This window comes from Poecilia reticulata, chromosome 2, assembly GCF_904066995.2.
Source record: "Poecilia reticulata chromosome 2, P_reticulata-male-v2, whole genome shotgun sequence".
Taxonomy (NCBI): Eukaryota; Metazoa; Chordata; class Actinopteri; order Cyprinodontiformes; family Poeciliidae; genus Poecilia; species Poecilia reticulata.
In genome coordinates this window covers 2,630,761-2,650,371 of record NC_088831.1, presented here as the reverse complement: position 1 = coordinate 2,650,371, position 19,611 = coordinate 2,630,761, and the positions used below count along the sequence as shown (strand labels likewise).

The 19,611-nt window shown below is 41.0% G+C and overlaps 1 protein-coding gene and 1 long non-coding RNA gene across 5 annotated transcripts in view; both read right to left on the bottom strand.

Annotated features, from left to right (window-relative positions):
- The window catches only part of LOC103473260 (uncharacterized), a 139,215-nt gene that overhangs the window by 15,194 nt on the left and 104,410 nt on the right, over nt 1-19,611 (bottom strand). The window lies entirely within an intron of this gene.
- Nucleotides 440-17,801, bottom strand: obsl1a (obscurin like cytoskeletal adaptor 1a). Of its 4 annotated transcripts, none has more exons than XM_081614767.1 (26): nt 17,483-17,799; nt 17,263-17,338; nt 14,734-15,969; nt 13,234-13,503; nt 12,879-13,139; nt 10,257-10,562; nt 9,899-10,165; nt 9,554-9,829; nt 9,346-9,460; nt 8,209-8,369; nt 7,838-8,110; nt 7,478-7,753; nt 7,115-7,390; nt 6,765-7,040; nt 6,414-6,689; nt 6,052-6,321; nt 5,700-5,966; nt 5,356-5,625; nt 4,995-5,261; nt 4,065-4,331; nt 3,841-3,953; nt 3,610-3,763; nt 3,351-3,512; nt 3,176-3,280; nt 2,821-3,087; nt 440-2,716 (listed from the first exon to the last, which is right to left on the bottom strand). In XM_081614767.1, exons 3-26 carry the CDS (start codon nt 15,893-15,895, stop codon nt 2,439-2,441), a joined length of 6,615 nt encoding a protein of 2,204 aa, XP_081470893.1. In that variant the 5' UTR covers nt 15,896-15,969; nt 17,263-17,338; nt 17,483-17,799; the 3' UTR covers nt 440-2,438. The 4 variants fall into 4 exon arrangements, with proteins under 4 accessions (XP_081470893.1, XP_008421624.2, XP_008421618.2 ...); XM_008423402.3 differs by having other exon boundaries at nt 17,278-17,338; XM_008423396.3 differs by lacking the exon at nt 17,263-17,338.

Sequence of the window (19,611 nt, the reverse complement as noted above, 5' to 3'; positions counted from 1 at the left end):
GAGAACTCATTAATGGGGGTATTGGGCCATTTATCCAAAAGCCCAATGGTGAGGTCAGGCACTCATATGGGATGGCCTGGCTTGGAGTTTTTGCTCAAATTCATTGCAGATGTGTTCTGAGACGTTGTGGTACGACCACAAAAATTGTTCCTTACTAAATTTGATCACTCATGTCTTATAGCCTTGCTTTTTGCACTGGTATGCAGCCATGTTGGAAGCAAGGACTTGAGTTCCAAACAGTTCCCAAAGAAGATATTTATCTTAATGTTTTGTTAAGCTGTAGTTTAAACAGTTCCTTTTGAAAAACAGGCAAAGTTTTTACAATATAGACATAAAAAGATAGAATAACTGATTCCAGTAGGTTTACAGCAACTGTGAATTTACATCACGACTTTGGTGCTTTTAGAAAGTGGCACAGGTAGAAAATGATACTCATAACTTTTGAGTTGCACCATCACCTTTTATTCTGCTTGTTTTTCATTGAAATGTAATAGTTTATTGTAAAATCAACTAAAAATATTGAAATGTAAATATTATAGGTAACACTTTATTTGAAGGGGGTGAAAAAGACTGTCATGACACTTTCATAAACATGACATAACACATGTCATGAACATAAATATGCCTTCCTGAATATTTATGACTGCTGCCATAAAGTGTCATTTGGTAAATTATGACACTTTTAATATAAAGTTGACATTATTCAAAATGTCTTTGTTATGACAACTTGACATTAACCAAGAAATCATTACTGTTTAAACTAGAGGTGTGCCGATCAGGTTTTTTCCTGCCGATACCGATCACCCATGAGGGCCTATCACCGATGCCGATCACCAATACCGATCACATAATTCTTATTATTTTTTTTATCATAAACACTTAACAATTTATCATAAACACATTATGTGGAGAAAGGAACCATGAATTCACCTTAATATAGACAAAAACTTGTTTTTAATAACTTTTTCCAAGAAGAAAACTAAACAAAACAGGCATTCTGCAAATTGTACTGCTATCGGTAATAATATCTTTAACAGACTGATAACATATGAAGGCTCTGAAGAGGCTAAATAATGCAAAGAGCCAAAATAAAACCTCTCAACATTGCCAAAAAAATCAAGTATAAAACTTAACATTCAAAGGCAAATACAGGTTCCATTACAATAAACAATCCAGAGTTACTGAATGAAAACTTTCTGATGGCATGGCGGCTAGCTGATTACTGCTAGTTCTGAGTGGCTGTTTCTGACTGAGCGGAGTAATTATGCAGAGCAGGGAGGAGATCGATTATTTTTTTAGAGATTATCTGTCTCATGTTATGACAGCGAAAGTTTTAATACGTATGTAAAATGTATTTTTTTAGGTTAGATGCTGCAGCTTTAAACAGAGGTTCGGTGTGAGAGTCACTACCAGGTGGAGCAGAAGCGGCGCTCCGTCTGTGAAATATTACTACCTGTAGCGCGTAGCAGCGGTTCAACAGCGAGAGCAGAACCAGCGTCTTACATCGCAGCTCGAAGACTTAAATAATTTTGCGGGTTATTTGTTTAGCTTTCTGACCGTCATGCAAATCCGGGTGAGTGTTTGTAGCTGTGCGCTGCTTTACCTGCTACCTGATCCTCCTTATGTCTTTTTTACTGCAGTGAGCCTTGGTATAGCCAAACTCCGTCAAGTATGGTATTGTTTTTATGCCGTATTAGCTTCGTTGTGCTGATGCATTTTGACGTGCTTCAATTTTCCGCCGCCACAGGCAAACTTCCCCATTCACTCAGTGCATTATAGTTCCACATCGCTTAGGATTTGTTGCTGCGCGTTTGCGCAGTGTGAAGGAAAGAGGAGACCAGCTGCACAGGCAGGCTGCGAAATTAGATGCAGGTGATCGGTATCGGCAACAAGAGACCGTGATCGCCGATCACCGATCATGCACTTTTTCACGAAAATTGGCCAATTATGATCGGTGACCGATCGATCGGCACACCTCTAGTTTAAACTTTACCTTTAATAACATAAAGGTACCTAATTTTTAAAGTGCAATCAGTAATACTTTTATAACAAATTTATATCAGCAGTGATTTATTGGTTAATGTCAAGTTGTCATAACAAAGACATTTTGAATAATGTCAACTTTGTATTAAAAGTGTCATAATTTACAGATTGACTTATGACAACAGTCATAAATTTTCATGAAGGCTTATTGATGTTCATGACAGGTGTTATGTCATGTTTATGACAGTGTCATGACAGTCTTATTCACCCCCTTCAAATAAAGTGTTACCATATTATATTTAAAAAAATGGTATAATTACTGACATAATTGTCCATTCTGTCTAGCCTCTCACCATTTGATAAAAACAGATGGAATAAGTGAGGGCCATCCAGTTATGCAGGGTTAGTTCGATTCCTGTTTGTTTTCTGCTTTCAAGAGATACTTTGTAGTCCTTCTACTTTCCAATCACAGTAAACATGGCACTGCTTTTGGCTTTGCCCAATGTGAACTTGACTGTCCCACTCATGTCCACGCTTGTGTCCGTCAGAGTGAGCTTGTGGACTGTCCCGTGGTCTTCCAGACGGACAGCAGGGCATGATTGAAGGGTCACTCCATTTAAAGACCAAACTGGAGGTTTGTTGATGTCAATAGAGACTTCACATTGGAAAGAAGCTGACTCTGGCTCTGTCACCTGGAGATTCTCAAGTTCTTTCACCATCACAAGAGCCTTGGCTGAAACAGCATAAAGCATGTTACAGAAATAATAATAATAATACGGATGAAATTTTAGCGAAGAAAACTTGCCAAAAATGTATCTTGCTATTCATCCAGCTTACCTTCAACCATCAGTTTTGCTTTGGATGTATGCTCTCCAACCTCAATACTGTAAGTTCCCTCATCCTCCACAGTAACCTGGTGGATTACTAGTTTATGGGAACAGTCTTCTGTTATAATCTCCATCCTATCTGAAGAATCTAGTTCCTGTTTGCCTTTGTACCAGGTTGCACTGCAGCGAGGGGAAGAAACAGTGCATTCAAGGATCACTCGGTGGTTCTCCAGGGCTGTTCTGTCTCGCAGTGGTTTTACAATGGAAACTGGGAGCTCTGAAAATTTAATATTTTTAGATTTATAATGGGGAAAAATTGAAGTTGGTGGCATGAAGGAAATAGGACGTTAATTGAAAAAACTCACCTTCTACCTCAAGGTAGGCTGTTGACTCGACATCCCTTGCTACAAATCGGATATCTCCAGCATCCTCAGCTTTAACGTTGCATATCAACAGAAAGTGTTTGGGCCCTGGAAGGTGACACGTTTTAATTTCAGCTGGTGAAAAGAGAAAAAGTCAAATTGTAGTTTGATTTCTGACCTTCTGTACGGATCTTTGTGGTGGTACTGGGTCTGATCTTGTGACCATTCTTGTACCACTCCCCAGCCACATCCTCCAGAGAGACCTCGCACATAAACACAGCATTTTGGTCTTCCTGGATGTAAAGGTCCTCAAGATCCTGTACTATCTCCAACTTGTGCTCTGAGGGCAATGATGAAATTGAAAAGAATGACCACTAGATGGAGACATTTGATTATAAATGATTGAAGAATATGTTCAAGAAAAAGGTTGAATATACCACAAACTTCCAAAGAGCAGAAGGTGCTTATTTCGCCTGTGTCACATGTATAGGAACCAGAGTCAGCAACAGAGCATTGAAGGATCTGGCAGAACCGCTTTCGACCCATGGAATAGATTCGATGGTTCTTCCCTGGCTTCAGCTCGTTTCCTTTCTAAGTTGCAGAGGAAAGAAAAAAATTTTTTTACATACATTAACGATTCAAGTTATTGATAATTTTCTTTTCTTTACCTTAAGCCATCTGACTTCAACATTTTGTCTGGAAAATTCACACTCAAGAGTGACTGGAAATTCTTCTTCCACGCGAACATCAACCAGTGGTTTCAGGATAGCCACAGGTGTCTCTGTCAATCAATATAGTCTGATTAGGCTGTCAGCACCGTAATTCTGAATAATTCTTTTGCAGTTGTGACCTAATAAAAATAATAACCCAGACCTCTTTAGCTTGTATTTACCTTTAACTGTGAGCCTTGCAGTCGATCGCACTCCTTCAGCCGAGAAGACGATGTTGCCCGTGTCCTCCAGAGTTAAGTTTGTCAGGGTAAGACTATGGACAAGCCCATTGATGCTCACTCTAAATTGGTTGTTTGGCTTTACGCGGATGCCATCTTTCTGCCAGATGCCTTCCACATCCACATGGGAGAGCTCCACCTCAAAGGAGGCAGTTTCCCGTTCAAACGTTTCTTGATCCGTTAGGCCTTTACAGATGGAGATCTTTCGGGCTGGATTAGCAATACAGAGATGCAGTAAAAGGACAATGTTTTGTGCAATCATGTCAAGGAAATATAATAACTTAACGTTGAAATTGAGAATTTGATCTAACGTTTTGGCAAAGCAAACACATGTTGAATCTTAAAAGCACTTAGTGTGTCACAGTGAACAATAGGGGTCTAAATTTAGACATTGTTGGGATTACAAAAATGCCTCTTCCAGCAGGAGTTTATTTTGATGGTGTTGCTCTGTGCTCACTGATATAACATTCCGTCTGTATTTTCACACTTGGAAGTCTGGCTAAGCTATTCTTAGTATCTTCTTTGCTCTGTGATACACTGTTAAGAAAACACAATATGTGTGAAGAGACACCATTTCCAGAGAAGTGCAGTGAAAATCAATATAAATAAATCCTGCTTACTGTAATGGTTTCATTTGAGAGGAAAATCCTACAACAAACCTTTCTTATGTGACTTTTGTTTCCACTTTTCCAAGGTTAGCTCCTTCTTATTGAATTACTAGTTTAAGTCAGGGATAGATAACTATAAGTAACAGTTGCATGTCTAACAGTTATGTTGCACGTTAGGTATAATTAGTGCTTTTTAGCTGAAGGCTAGGTAGGTTGGTAAGAGAAATGGTAATTAGGTTTCCACACCTTAGAAATAACTACTTACGTTCCACATTGAGTTTGACCTGTGTCCGATCATGCAGGGTCTCACAGCGGTATGTTCCTCGGTCTGACAGGTTCAGGTTGTGGATAGTTAGGCTTATTTTACAGCCATCCTGGGCCAGGGTATGATGAGGACCAGACTGGATGACCACCCCTTGCCTCATCCACTGAACCTCACCAGTCTCCAGGCTGATTTCTGTCTCTAGGGTAGCCTCTTCAAACTCCTCTGCTGTCACAGATTCCATTTTCTTGGTGAACATGACTTGAGCTTCTAAAACATTGTGAGGAGAAACAAAACTGAAACTCACATTCAGCTTTTTTTTTTTTTTTTTTTACATTTTACATAGATTTTCCTTTAGTCTTACCCTGAACTTTGAGACTAGCTTTGCTCATTTTTCCTTCAGCTTCTGCTGTTATCCTGGAGCAGTCTATCATCTGGCACTTTTTAATCACCAAGGTGTGGCACAATCCATTTTGACTCACTTGGAAGCGATCCCCTACAGTCATTGGCTCGTTGTCCATTAGCCAAAGCAAGGAAACATCCTCAGGAGAAACGACACATTTAAAGGTGGCATCTTCTCCTTCTAGCACAGTTGTGCTGTGAAGTTCGGTGAGAAACTCAACAACTCGAGGCACTGAAGAGAGAGTAAACAGTGAATGAAGCTGCTAACTTGAATGGAAAGGTCAGAAACACAAATTGAATACTTACTCTCCACTCTTAGCATTGCGGTGGTCCGATCATCTCTGGATTCACAGGCATACTGCCCTGCATCCTCATGAGTTAAACGATGGATGGTCAAGCTTCTCTCAACACCATCTGCTCGAATGGAGAATCTCCTGTTTCCAACTACTTCTATGCCATTCTTAAGCCATTGGACATCTGCTTTTGGTTTGCACACCTCACAGCGCAGTGTCACCATCCCGTCAGCATGAGCCATGGTGTCATGGAGTGGTCGCAAAAATTTTATCCTCATTTCTATGATGAAAAACGGTTTATATATTTTGGCTTTTTGGTTAATTTGAAGTTCTCTTCATATTTTTTTTAAAGTATTGATTGTTACCTTTCACTAGTAGACTGAAGTGCATCTGGTCAGTGTTGACATCACAGGTGTATTCGCCAGCATCAGACCGCCTTAATGGTTGGATGGTAAGACTCCGTTTATGGCCGTCCATTAGTTCTCGAAAGCGTTCACCTTCAACTGGTGTCCAGTCTTTAAGCCAGCGTACAACCACACTTTCTTTGGACACATAGCTCATTAAGGTCACACTCTCAGCTTCGTAACCTGTCACAACCACATCATCTTCCTTGTTGACAAAAGTAACCGGAGGTTCTTTTTTGGGAAAGACGACACAAAGTCAGTTACTTTTAAAGATTTTTGCTATTCCCATAGACCCTAATAAGCTATGATCTGCAGTTTTTTACCTTGAACACGGATTATGTTGACCATCTTGTCATTCACTGCATCACACACATACTTTCCAGAATCCGAGGGCTGGATGTTTGAAATAACAAGTTTTCTCAGACTTCCATAGCATTCAATGATGGTACGGGAATCACTGGTGAGAAGTCTGTCATTACAGTACCACTGAACTGGGGCATTAGCACGGGACAACTCACAGGCCAGTATCAGGTCATCACCTCCCATCAATTCCTGGTAATTATGGTCGTATGAGTTTCCTACAATGCTTACAGGAGGCTCTAAGGGCAAAAGAGTTTTTATATTGCGGATTTTTGCAATAACGGAAAAAAAAGGTAACATTATTTGAATTGTACCTTCTACTTTAACGTGGAAGCTGATACTGTCATCCCCAATGTCTAGGAAATATTCCCCTGAATCTTTGAGTTCTGCATTAAGGATTACCAGCGACCGGAATGCACCTTCCTCCTCTTCACAGAACCTTTCATCACCCTGAACTCGACGGCCATCCTTGTACCATTTGCTGTTTCCATTAGCTTGAGAGAGCTCGCACTCAAGAACAATGTCATCTGAAACTAGAAACTTTAGATCTGTCTTGGTCTCACACTTTCTCAAGATCTTCACAGGCGGCTCTGTGGAAATACAGACACAGTGGTCAAAAATAGTTTCACGGGTCATAAAATGTCAGTCAGTTTTTGCTTCTCACCTGAAACTTTCACCTGGAAATCAATTTTATCATCTTTAGCATCACAAGTGTATTTCCCAGAATTGTTTGGAGTGGGAGAGTTGATGGTCAAATGACGAAAGATCCCATCTTCTGTGATTATGATATTACTACTTTGCTCTATTTCTTTGTCATTGAGTAGCCACTTGACATCTGCTGTTAGACGTGACACCTCAACTTCCAGAATGATTGGTTTACCAGCAAGACTTTCCAGTTTGTCTGGCAAGTTTTTGGGTCGACTTAGCATCACAGGTTGCTCTAAATAAAAGAGACAAAGTAAAAGTAGGTTAAAAACAATCTCCTCCAAGGTACTACTTGCTTTGGACTAAGTTTCCTTATACTTACCTGTGATATTAACAAGAAAGGCAACTGAGTCATTTTCAGTGTCACATATATACTCTCCTATATCACTGACAGTTGTTAAAGGTATAACTAGCCGTCGTTGGGCCCCATCTACTTCCAGTATCAAGTTGGGGCTCTCCTCTACTTCTAAACTATCTTTGTACCATCGAACTGGAGCATCCGCCTGGGACACTTCACAGCACAGTTCCAGTCTCTCTGGTGCAACATGGGTGAGTTCCACCTCGGGTTCACAAGGAGAGAGGATCCTTACAGGAGGCTCTAAAACAGGAAAGAGGTATTTAAAATATATTACTCAGACCTTTTCATTGTAATCTCTTTAATGTGTATTAATCACGGTTTTACCTGTGACAGTTATCTGGAAGAAGACAGAGTCTCCATCTGTTTCACAGACATACTCTCCACTATCCACCGCTGAGCCACAGAGAATGGTCAGCCTCCTGTAAGGACCCTCCAATCTTAGCTGGATGTTGTCACTTTCCTGCACCTCCTGACCATCCTTAAACCAACAGACCTTCCCGTTGGACCGAGATAACTCACACTGCAAGTTGATTTCCTCTGATATGTAACATGTCATCACAATGTCATCTTTAGGTTCAACAATTGTCACTGGAGGCTCTGGGATTTTGGAATACACAAACGCACAAAATCAGTTTTCTCATCAGAGTGAACAAATTAATCTTGCATACAAAGGAAACCAGCAGAAGTTGCCATACCTCTGACACTGACTGTAAATTCTAAGCTGCTGTTCCCAGACTTGCAAGTGTAATGTCCAGCATCTGAAGCCTCTGCAGATCGGATGATTAGCCTCCTCATGGTACCCTCCTCCTGCAGGGTAATGTTGTCACTAGCCCGAATCTCACACCCATCCTTATACCTGGGAAATACATATGAAGCCAGATTTTACTAGACACATAATTTAGTTTTGATTGTTGGAAGTAAAATTAAATTTTGATTGTTTAAATTAGAAATGTTCTTGGATTCCAAAATTATTTTATACGCTATCTCTCTCACTCTATGGATGCTCCGATCAGGTTTTTTGCTGCTGATTCTGATCACTTCTGAGGGCTGATCAGGGACCTGAGGGCTGGATTGGAGAGACGGTGATCAACGATCACCGGTCATACTTTTTTCCCGAAATTGGCCAATTATGATCGGTGTATATAACATTTTTTTCTCACCCAAGCTTTTAGCTTTCTGGTTTGAAATGCTGCTTCAGTATTTCAGCATAATAAAATTTTATCGTGATGTTTTTTTAAAGAGCACCAGCCCCTCCTGCAGTAAAATATCCCTACATGATGCTACCATCACAATGTCACAGTTGGGAAAACCTTTTTCATCAATGGTTCCAATAGACATGATTGATTTTGATTGTATCAACATACAAAACATGTCTCCAGAAATATCAATATTAGTTCCTGAGTGCATTGGGAACTAAAGACTGGCATTTTGTGGTGGTTCAGATGAAATGGCAGCTTCCTTGCAGAGGGGACTTTCAGCATATGGAACTCTTATCAGCAGCTTCAGGCAGAATCTTATGAGGTTTTTTGTTTTCATTCTGTTGTTCCCACAAAACATCTGTTGGAGTTTCTGTACAGAGAACTCCCCTTCTTCTTGACTGATGTGATAGCTGTACATGGTGATTATCGTTCTATGTAATTGTTTGAACAGATGAATGTGATATCATCAGTACTTGGAAATTGTACCCAAATATGAACCAAACTCTTGGAGGTACATAAATATTTTCCTCGGTATGCTTGGATAATATTTTTACAAAATTTGTTTGATGATGCACAACACAGACCACTACCTGGCACTATTTATTGCAAGAGTTTACATTTTCAATGTCCTACCAAGCAGCTTCAGCGTCATCTCTGGAGACGTGGCAAAGCAGAACCACAGGATCTAATTCCATGCTGTTCTTATGAAGTTCTTCCTGAGAGGCTGGACTGAACTCTACTGGAGGTCCTGAACAACATGAGATTAATGGATGGATTGTTACAACTGCTGCAACAAAAGACAATTTACTTCCTGAAAAACGTTTGCTAGAAAGTAGACAACCTTCAACGTCCACGTTGAATTTGATGACATCCTCTGAATTTTGACATGTGTAAACTCCAGTGTGAGATGCTTCAGCAGACTGTATCACAATCCTTCTCATCTTCCCGTCTGATTGGATGTTTAGCCCATCGCTCACTTGGAGTTTCTCACCATTTTTAAACCAGGTTACCTTAGCAAAAGGATGGGTGACCTCACAGTAGAGCACAATGGTGTCACCGGTTTCCACTCTCTTACTGCTTTCCAGGTCTGACAGAGGGATGAACTTGAACACAGCAGCTGCAGAGAAATGCACACATGAATTGGGAACCAAAATGATGAATGAATATTACAGCCTTTTACACCTACGTTTAACCTTGAGCACCGCTGAATCCCTTACTCCATTGGCGATGAATGTGATTTCTGCTGTGTCATCAGCGGTACCGACTTCATGGATCACCAAAGACTGCTTTGTTTGGTTCAGCTGCACTGAATATCTTCCACCATGCTGCAGCTGGGAGCTGTTCAGAAACCAGGTTCCAACCATTGGTGCGGACAGTTCGATAGAGAATTGAGCATCCTCTCCTTCCATCACCTCACACCCTTGGAGATGTTTATGAATCTTGGGCCCTGGGACTAAAAGTGTAACAATATAACAGCAATGCTATGCATTTATCTTTTTTTCTTTTTTACTGAAATATGTTATACTTTTAGGTATGTTACTCACCAAGATGGACTACTTTGGGAAACTCCACATGGCCACTGCGTCCGTACTTATTGATGCAGCACACACGAAAACGGTAGTCGCCTTCACATGGAACACTGTCACCGGAAACTTCAGCGGAGGTGACAGTCTCTGAGGTGAAGCATTTCTGCCACTCCTGAGAACCAACCTCCTTTCTCTCGAGGACAAACATGGAGCGGGTGGTAGTTTGGCTGTTGGGTGCAGGCACCCAGGAGAAGAGAGCACTGTTGGGTTGGTCTATGTCCATTTTGATGCCCACAGGACAGATTGGCGGACTGTGTCTGGTTGCTATAGTACAGAGAAAAAAACAGTACATAGTCTAAATACTCTCTGGTATTGTTCAGGGGGCCTGACCAAATGTGGAGGCGGGCCGGATCCGGCCCACGGGCCGTAGTTTGGGGACCACTGGTCTAGTGTTATAGTTCTGTATCTTATAGCAGGAACAGCATCCATCGTTTTATTTAGCATACGTACATACATACCAGTGACGTGCGGCCACGGGAGGCAGGTGAGGCAGAGCCTTACCGGTCATCATGGAAAAATAATATAAAATAATTGATATTGCTATTTTCACCCTGTGGTTTGTACTATAAAATATGTATTTTTCATTTGGCTTGAACACTTTTGATTATTTTTTTCTTCAAAATCGCTGATTTTTTGCAATTTCCCATTCAAATGCTCAGAAGTGCAGCTGGTGAGGCAGCAGTGAGCTGAGCCTCACCTTGATTTGTTCAACCTCTCGCTAAGTGTGCTGGCTTGCCATTCGATGAGAGCATGTTCCTCCTGTCTGTACGTCGCCAATAAATTGGTTAAAAACATTTAATCATTTCATAATTTAGCATATTTATATAATGTACAGCGTTTTTTGTCACCAACTGTGTGCGTAACATGATTTGTGTGCTGAGGAGCGATCAGAAATGGCAGAGAACAGATTTGAGGTGAAGCATTCAGTTTTCTTGCATCATGGCAGGAGGTGCTCATGATCCCAGACATTGGTTTTGTGACTCCACAACTGCAGAGTAAGAGACAATAACAGTGAGCTTGCTATACAGTAAATAATTCAAGTGCAGCAATATATTGTAGTACCTGTATGTATCTGCTTATGCCTGCATTATTTCCCACACTTGCTAGGCCGATCTGAGTTTAAGTGTGTTAATGTGCAATTACCTCGTTAATGGAACTCTGCATGCAGCGGTTGTGTTCCAGGGAGAATGTTTTTTGTGTTAGTTCTTGATGCTCGCTGACTCTGGTTTGTGGCTGCGTAAAGTTCGTCTGCATCGCATTAGAGCACTGTACTTCTGTTTGGTTATCTTCATTAAAGAAAGATTAACATTACTCCCTCCTGGAGTGGTTATTATCCCTCACCTTTACAATCCATCCGTGGCCCCCGTTAACAATATTTATCGTTTTCTTCTCTCTTCCGACGTCAACATGGATGACTACATTTCTACACTTAAAAAGTTTTCTAAGGTAGATTTTCAATTGAAGCAGGAAATTATAATTAATGGAAGAACAACACCGGAGCTGAAATGTTTGCTTCGAGATAGAAGGGTACCGCTCTTCTCAAACGTAGTGGTATAAAAGAAAAGACAGGCTTTGTGAATGTCCTGCTAGAAACTGCCTTTTCTGCTTTCTTTGCCTTCATTTCTCAACTTGTGGCACCTAGTGGTCTCTGATGAGATTTTGTGACTTAAAGAATTAAAAAAGAAGCCTCACCAACATGAGCGACTGACCACTCCTGTTCAAAACCAGATCGCACTAAAACATTTGGGATGTCGAGGATAGACTTGGCTTTGGATGAACGGATATATTTGTGCAAAATGAGTGGCACATGGACTTCATTAGTAAAAGTAAGATGGCAATAAAAAATTTTTGCTTAGTGTTTTAATGAAGTGTGTGTTGTGGGCTACAGTTTGTATGTGTAAAGAATTCAGTAAGAAAACAACCCACAAACTACAGTTAGATTAGCTAATAGCACCGGTAGTTAATCTACCACAGTAATCACTTATTAATAAAACAATAAGCCTAAAAACATGCTACAATAAACTGAATGTTCTGTTCTTTGTGCAAACTATTTGAGTGTTTTTTGGTGTTTAACCCTAAAACATAAAGTGGCATTGTTGTCAGCTGCAATGGCAACGAGTCTGTGTGTAGCTTGGCCTATGCAGAGGGCGAGAAAAAAGTGGTTTCAAGTTGTACTTTGGTTTTTCCCTTTGGTGTGGAGCATAGCACTAAATTAATAATACCAACGTTTCCAAGTTTCATTGAGTTAACGAAATTGTGCTATGGTGGCAGCGCGGTTATGAATGACATGTAAAAGAAGTCTTTTTGCCCTCCAGTATTGTGGACATGCACGAAATTTCCATACGTAAACCATAACATGCAAGGTGTCTATATTTGTAAATCTGATTAAGTTAGTGCCCCGCCAGCTATGAACCTCACCGCACGTCACTGATACATACATAGCACAAAAGGCAGAATATTTCTTCATAAAGTAAATATGCAAATTAAGGTTAAGGACTACATTAGCTTGATTTTCCCTTGAGTTCTTCATAAGTTCATTCCAAAAGCAGGTCTGGCTAATTTTGCATGTGTAGACTGTACCTTTGACTTTGAGTCGTGATGAGCTTTTAGATGTTCCTGCAACAAACGTCACAACCCCCGAATCATGATAGGCCACGTTGACAAAAACCAGGATGTGGGTCTTGCCAAAAGCCTTGAGGATGGTCTGGTGTGTCTCGTGTAGCATCAGACCATCTTTGAACCAGTGGACCTCCATTTCGTCATTCTCAACCTCGACGCAGAACACTGCGTTCTCACCTTCCAGCACATCCAGTTTCCGAGGTAGTTTTCGAACAATTGTGCCTGCACGTTTGGAAATGTTTTATTGTCCTTTCTTTGCTCATTTTATTCCAAAAACAGATTGTGAATAAGATGATTGACATTACATACACACTACCTTTTACTGCTAGCTCGGCAATGCTCTTTGCTCCATCTGGCATCTCACAAAGATAAACCCCATCGTCATCCATTCCAAGATCATGGATGGTGAGTCTTCGCCTGGTTCCTTTCTGTTCTATCCCATATTTACTGCTAGGCATCAACCTCTGGTCCTCCAGGTACCAGGCTGCTAGGATCGTCTCATCAGGCACCTCACACTCCAGCACAGCGACATCTCTCTCCTTTGCCTCCACGTCTTTTAATGGCCGTCTAAACCGCACTACAGGCCCTTAGGAACAAAGGAGGTTGCAGGTAGTTGGTTCTGATTTTAGACTTTACATTATGGCTTCACATACAGTTTGGAAAAGTTGCAAACTGATAATGTTTTTAGTCTGGATAAGAATGGGAAAAAATTATTGACCATCTAAATAATACAAATCAGAATTTTTACCAGTTTTCCTGTGGCTTTACACCCCATGCCTTTATTTTTAATTGGCATCCTTACTGCTTTCATTGTTGACCAACTTACTAAACATTGTGGTTTAGTGAGTGAGTTTTATAACTGGGGCAACACAGTTATAGAAAAACATATTGCAATACTGTCACTAAATACTGAGTTGATACAATCAATTATGCTTGATTTTCATCAGTACAGATAACTTTAATTTTTTTTTTTTTACAAAAAACCCATCAAATTATTGATCTTAACAACTATAACGTCTATCTACTTTATTTGTAAAAGAATTGTGTTTTTGCTCTACCGCGTTGTGCGCATGTGTGAAGTTTCCAGATGTAAGCAGTAACATGCAACTTGTCTATAGTTTCAACTTAAGCACTTTGTCACATTTATATTTTCGCACAAAAAAATTGGAGTCAGCAAGTAAGGCCTATTAAACATCAGTTATTTGCCAGAAAACTGCAATTGGTGCATTCCTTGTTCAAATTTTCATTATATTTACTGTGTTGGGACTAACATTTTCCATTTGCAATTTTATTCTTTCTAAAAAAAATGCTGAAAATTTTATTTGCTGAAGTTTCAAATTTGGACTATTCTTGAACTCCAATTGGGGACCATAAAAAATTACTGAACCAAACTTTGGACTCTCCTGCCTTAGGTGTTTGAGGAATCAAATTGGTTATGTTTCCTTCAATGTGCTCTTAGTAAGTATCCGTCTGCTAAATTCCCTCCCTGCAGATGTAGTGCTAAGTGTTTTTTCATGTATCTAATTATTTTATGTTTTAAAAATATCACTGTGCCCATGGTGTGTGCTATGTTTCCTCTTTTGACCAATGGGCCTGGGCATGGAGCATCGCTTTGCCATCTTTCCAGTGAATCCTATACTTTCTTGGATTGTGTATCGTTTTCTAGATTCAAATAAGATGACGTCTGAAATCCATTGAGATGAGGGAAACAGTACCAACTTCAAATTAAATCAGTGTATTTTTTTATCCATCAAAGTTGTAACAATATGCAACACTGTCCTCTTTCCCAGAATAAATCCAAAAATACTTTACTTACCTTTCACAGTCAGGTGAACAGCACTCAGGGTGTTTCCCAGAGAGTTCGATGCGGCACATACATATAATCCTGTATCCTGCATTTTACAGTAGAGAACCTTCAGCGTGTAGTAGCCTTCCCGATCCTCAAATACCAAGTGACGTCTGTCGGGTTCCAAAGGAAGCCCGTCTTTCTTCCAGATGATCTCTGGTTTGGGCTTGCCTGTTACAAAGCACCGAAACTTGGCATGCTTCCCCTCTGTCACTACAAACTTTTTGACTTTAGATGGGTTGATGGGCGGCTCCTCGGCGAGCTTTGACAAACTGAACCGCCCGCCTCTTTGCTTGGGTGACCTCTGGCTGCCGACATGACAGTTTGATGACGTTTTACTGTCTTCTCGCTCTGGAATGGGCTCGACAAGAAGGACAGCTCCCGCCAAGGCCTCGCCGTAGGAGTTCACGGCCTTGCAGGTGTAGACGCCTTTGTCCAGCATGCGCGTTCTGTAGATCTTGAGCTGAAACCAGCCCCCGTCTTGAATGCTCACATTGAAGTGAGAATTCTCAAAGATATCATTGAGCTTCTTCCCGTCTTTCTCCCAAGTCACCTCAGGCAAAGGTGTGCCCCAGATTTTACATGAGAAGGCAGCATCTTCTCCACGATCCACACGCAGGGACAAAGGCTTGATGAGGAATCTTGGTTTATCGTTTGATGTTAAATCAATCTCTTTCCGTTGATCATTTGCTTGATTCCTCCACTTGTAGTCTCCATTCATTTCCCTCTCTTTCTGCACCACGTTGTAGCCATTTAGGGTTTCCCCAAAGTCCCCATTTTCCTTTATGTTATTACTGTTTGATTGTATCGATTCTCCATTATTGTCAAGAAGCTCTCCTTCCACTTTGAGTGAGGCTGCTGCATAGGTTTCTCCTACGCTGTTTCTAGCCTTGCAGATGTATTGACCAGCATCTTGTTGGGTAACTCCAGTAATGGTCAACAAGTATGCTTTTCCCTCCTCTGAGATCTTGTACCGCCCCTCAGACAGAATTTGAATGTTTTTACGTTCCCAGATCACATCTGGATGAGGGTCTCCACCAATTTGGCACCTTAGGGTTGCATCTGCCCCAAACTGTACCACAACAGGGCGAGGATAGCCCAAAACACGAGGTGCACCTCCAAGAATATCCATGACTGTCAACTGTTATGAAAGAGGTCTTTTCTAGTTTTTTGTCCAAAAATTATATCCTTATCTTCTGTGAGAAGCTATTGGGTAAACAAAACACACATTTTAGTAGAAAATCTGCTTTTGTGAATGGTGCATAAATAAAGTTTTGTCACAAATCTAGGGAATGCCATTTAGAAATGTGCTTCACAAAAAATAAGACACCCATAGCAGTTTACAAAAGGCTGACTGCAGCTAATGAAACTAGCTGTCTTAAGTATTTTGAGTTGCATCACTTTTTAGTGGATTAGATTTTGTGTAAACGCAGTCAGCCCTTGGTTCTCCCACAGTTGGTGCTGTAGCTCATTGACGGTGTATTTATACAGTACTCCAAAATAAGAAGCATGAGACCATGTGTCACGGTAGAAAAAATAAAAAACTGTGGGGATCACTCCTACAGTGACTAACAAGAACACAGCTGACTCATTGGTGTACTGATCATTAAAAACAACTGGATGGGCTGGGTTGTTCATGTCTGTTTTCTAAGTTGTTAGGTGGTTTCTGTGTTGACTGCAAGGTTATAACTCAACAGTATCATTCTTTCCTAATGAAAATATCAATACATCTTTTCACAATTTTTGTTTCATTGAAATAGCATCACGCAAAAATCAACATTTAATGTCAGTATATTTATTCAGTGTTTTAAAAAAATTAACACAAACAAATGATAGCTGAATTTAAGGTAAACATAAAATTTATGTAATTAATTTTTCAAATGTTTGTTGCTTTTTAAAATTAATCGGAGGAACTTTTTTGTAATACATGAGTTTCTGTTTCACTGGGGAATAAACGCAAGTCCTCTTCAAAATAGTAAAGACAAACAAAATTATGTTCATTTTCTGGTTGACATATGTCAAATTCCACCATGTGCAAGGTTGTTTTTACTGGATACAGGCAAGTTTTGGATGTTCTTACCTGTCTCCAGCAGCTGAGAGGTGTTAAATATGACATAATCTATATGACAATCAGTTACTCAGCCCTGTCCTGACTAGTTAACAGGTTGCTTTACCTGGAGTTTAACTGGAACCGCAAACTTTGATGCATTGGTATAAGAAGATCTTTTTATCCAGATTGAGCTTCTTAGTTCATTACCCAAACCTGAAAAGGTTCTTGACTATAAAGGCAGATTGTGACTTGAGGACTGGTTGAACATCCCCATGTCAGTGTGAAGCATTGTTGAAGCTTATGAAATTTGAAATAGCAGTGTACAAAAGATAATTATTTCCTAATGTAGAACTTAATTTTAGAAATGTGCTCAAATTAAAGGTTGGATTTCAAAGCTGTTCAGTTCAAAGTTATATTGATCATGTAAGATCATTTTATTTGAAATGTACCAAGGTTTCTGAGACCTTATACATATCTTTACTCTTTATTTGGACGCTGTGTGTTGTCTTGAGGTTTTTCTTGTGTCTGTAAGGCAAAAAACGAAATTTAGTTTCTTTGCACGAAACACGTGCAAAGATTACAGCTAGTGATATGATATTTGTTACCCTCTTATTGGCAGACCAGAGTTCAACTGTTTCTTTTTGAACCGAAAGAACATCCAAAACATACCTGTCTCCAGTAGCTGCTTTCTGCTGTTTGCCTCTTGTGGAAAGCTTTTGCTTCTTGTCTTTGGTCCTCACTCAGCACACCTTCAGGTCACTTTAACTTCTACATAAGGGACAAAAATAAACCTTCCATTCACATTTGCTGTCACAGTTGTCAAAGTCACAGTTGTCATGTCCTGCTTGCTTCCATCTTTCTTGTCATAAGGTTGGTAGTGGCATAAATTGAAATAAGCCCCTTTTTATGTCTATGTCGTGTACGCCTCAGCTCTGATTCAGTCATTGTCCAACAGCTAAAGTGACAGAAGGAGGGCCAGAATGGAGAGGGTCATTAAATGCTTTTGCAGCTGCTGCCACTTGCAAGCCCCCCTCCTAAAAATACCAGCAGCTTTCATGACGCAGGCTCAGATAAAGTTAGGCTCTCCATTCAGAGACAACAGCCCACTAAAGATAGAGTCCTGCATTGGCTCACTCAGTTCAAAAGATATCCTTAGCTAAACATCGGAAGAGAAAGGACACCCGCCTTCTGGACTTCCTTGTGACAATAATCATAGAAACACAGTCATTCAAAATCAATGAAGAAGTTATTTTAAATACTGCTATGTTTAGGGTCTACATGAATGCTTGTTTTAACTCTAAACTTGTAACATTGGCCTAATCTGTCAAATAGAACGTATTTAAAATTAGAATTGTTTTCTGTTTTTTTTTCCTTTTAATGCAAAGTAAATGTATTGTGAATTTGGTTTTGTTTCCCCTAAGATAAAATAAACTGGTGATATAAAAAAAATTAGCAAAGAAGTCTTATGTAAATCACATTGATCCAGAGATGCAAATTCGGTTCCCTCAATTGTCCAGGAAAAAGAAGACAAACTTTATCATTCTTGAACTGAAGCATGTCATGTTTTATAAGATGGTCAGCAGATTAAAAAGGAAAACAATCTTGGTAGTCACTTGGTTAATCAAAAGTACAGATGACTAACAGGACAACTCAGGACAACTAGGAACACTGGAAACACAATGGGGCAGGACAAGAAGTTCTATTTTGTATAGGGTTCGTCCTTAAAGGCTATCCCTAGTGGGTTTATCCTTTGTGCGCAGCGCAGCACTGAAAAAAGCTTAGTCCACACCCACCTACTGGTTGGGACCCACTCCGGTCTGTATAAATAACGGTCAGACCAGACAAACGGCTCCCTCTTTTTCTAGTGGTACTGTCCGTTTGTGCCTGTCTTGTCAGACAGGATGCATCATGCCCTTTGATGGGCACCGGATCTGCGAAGGTGCCTGGGTCCCCATCACACCGACCTTGCCCTGATGCCTCAGCCCTCTTGCTGCTCCTGTGCTCTCCTCCTGCTGGAGGAGGAGGCAGAGGTTAGCCTTTTTCAAGGCTGGCGCTAGGCAGGGCGACGGGCCCACTGAGTCCGGTTGCTGCTCGTCAGGAGATGCTAGCTATGCTGAGTGGGATGCTAGCTACGCTGAGCGGGAATCAGATGATTCCGCCGGCAGAGAGGATGACTCTCTGCCAGCGGACATCCGAACCGCTGCTGCTACTGCAGCAGCGGTTCGGATGTTGCGTTCCAGCTGGGATGCACCGCGGTGGTAGAGAGGCAGCTGAGCATATGCTCAGTCAACCCCAGGCTCCGTATGAAGAGGCAGACTTATCCATCTGCAGAGTTCATGCAGACTCCTTCCACCAGGTCCCATGCTCCATGGAGCTGGCATGGGATGAGGTGGTCATCTGTAGTGACCACCTCTCTGCAACACACAACCACCCCCATGGACACACCCCGGACAAATAAACCTTGTCTCTCCATGGGCCCAGGGCACGAAGACATGTCCACACTACCACAAGTTTGCAATGCCTGTGCAGCCTGGCATCCAGGGGCCAGTTGTTGATCCACCTCTGTAAAGGGCGCTGTGTCAGCAGACCTCAGATCACAACCCGAGTACCCGATGGTAGTTTGCCCTGCAGCTGCAGGAATGCGAAGTAAGGAAGCTGCTTACCCAGCCTGAATTGACTCACCAGCTGGAGAATGTTGTCCACCCTCTGTACGGATGGGTATGCTGTCGTGGAGAGAGAATCCAAAAGCACCCCATGAAAAGTGGTTATCTGAGAGGGGATCAGGCAGCTCTTTTCCA

Coding starts and splice junctions, on each gene's coding strand:
- obsl1a (XM_081614767.1), bottom strand. CDS start 15,895: ATGGATATTCTTGGAGGTGCACCTCGTGTTTTGGGCTATCCTCGCCCT. Junction 10,166..10,256: donor TCCCAAAGTAGTCCATCTTG/GTGAGTAACATA, acceptor TTACACTTTTAG/TCCCAGGGCCCAAGATTCAT. Junction 9,830..9,898: donor AGCGGTGCTCAAGGTTAAAC/GTAGGTGTAAAA, acceptor ATTTCTCTGCAG/CTGCTGTGTTCAAGTTCATC.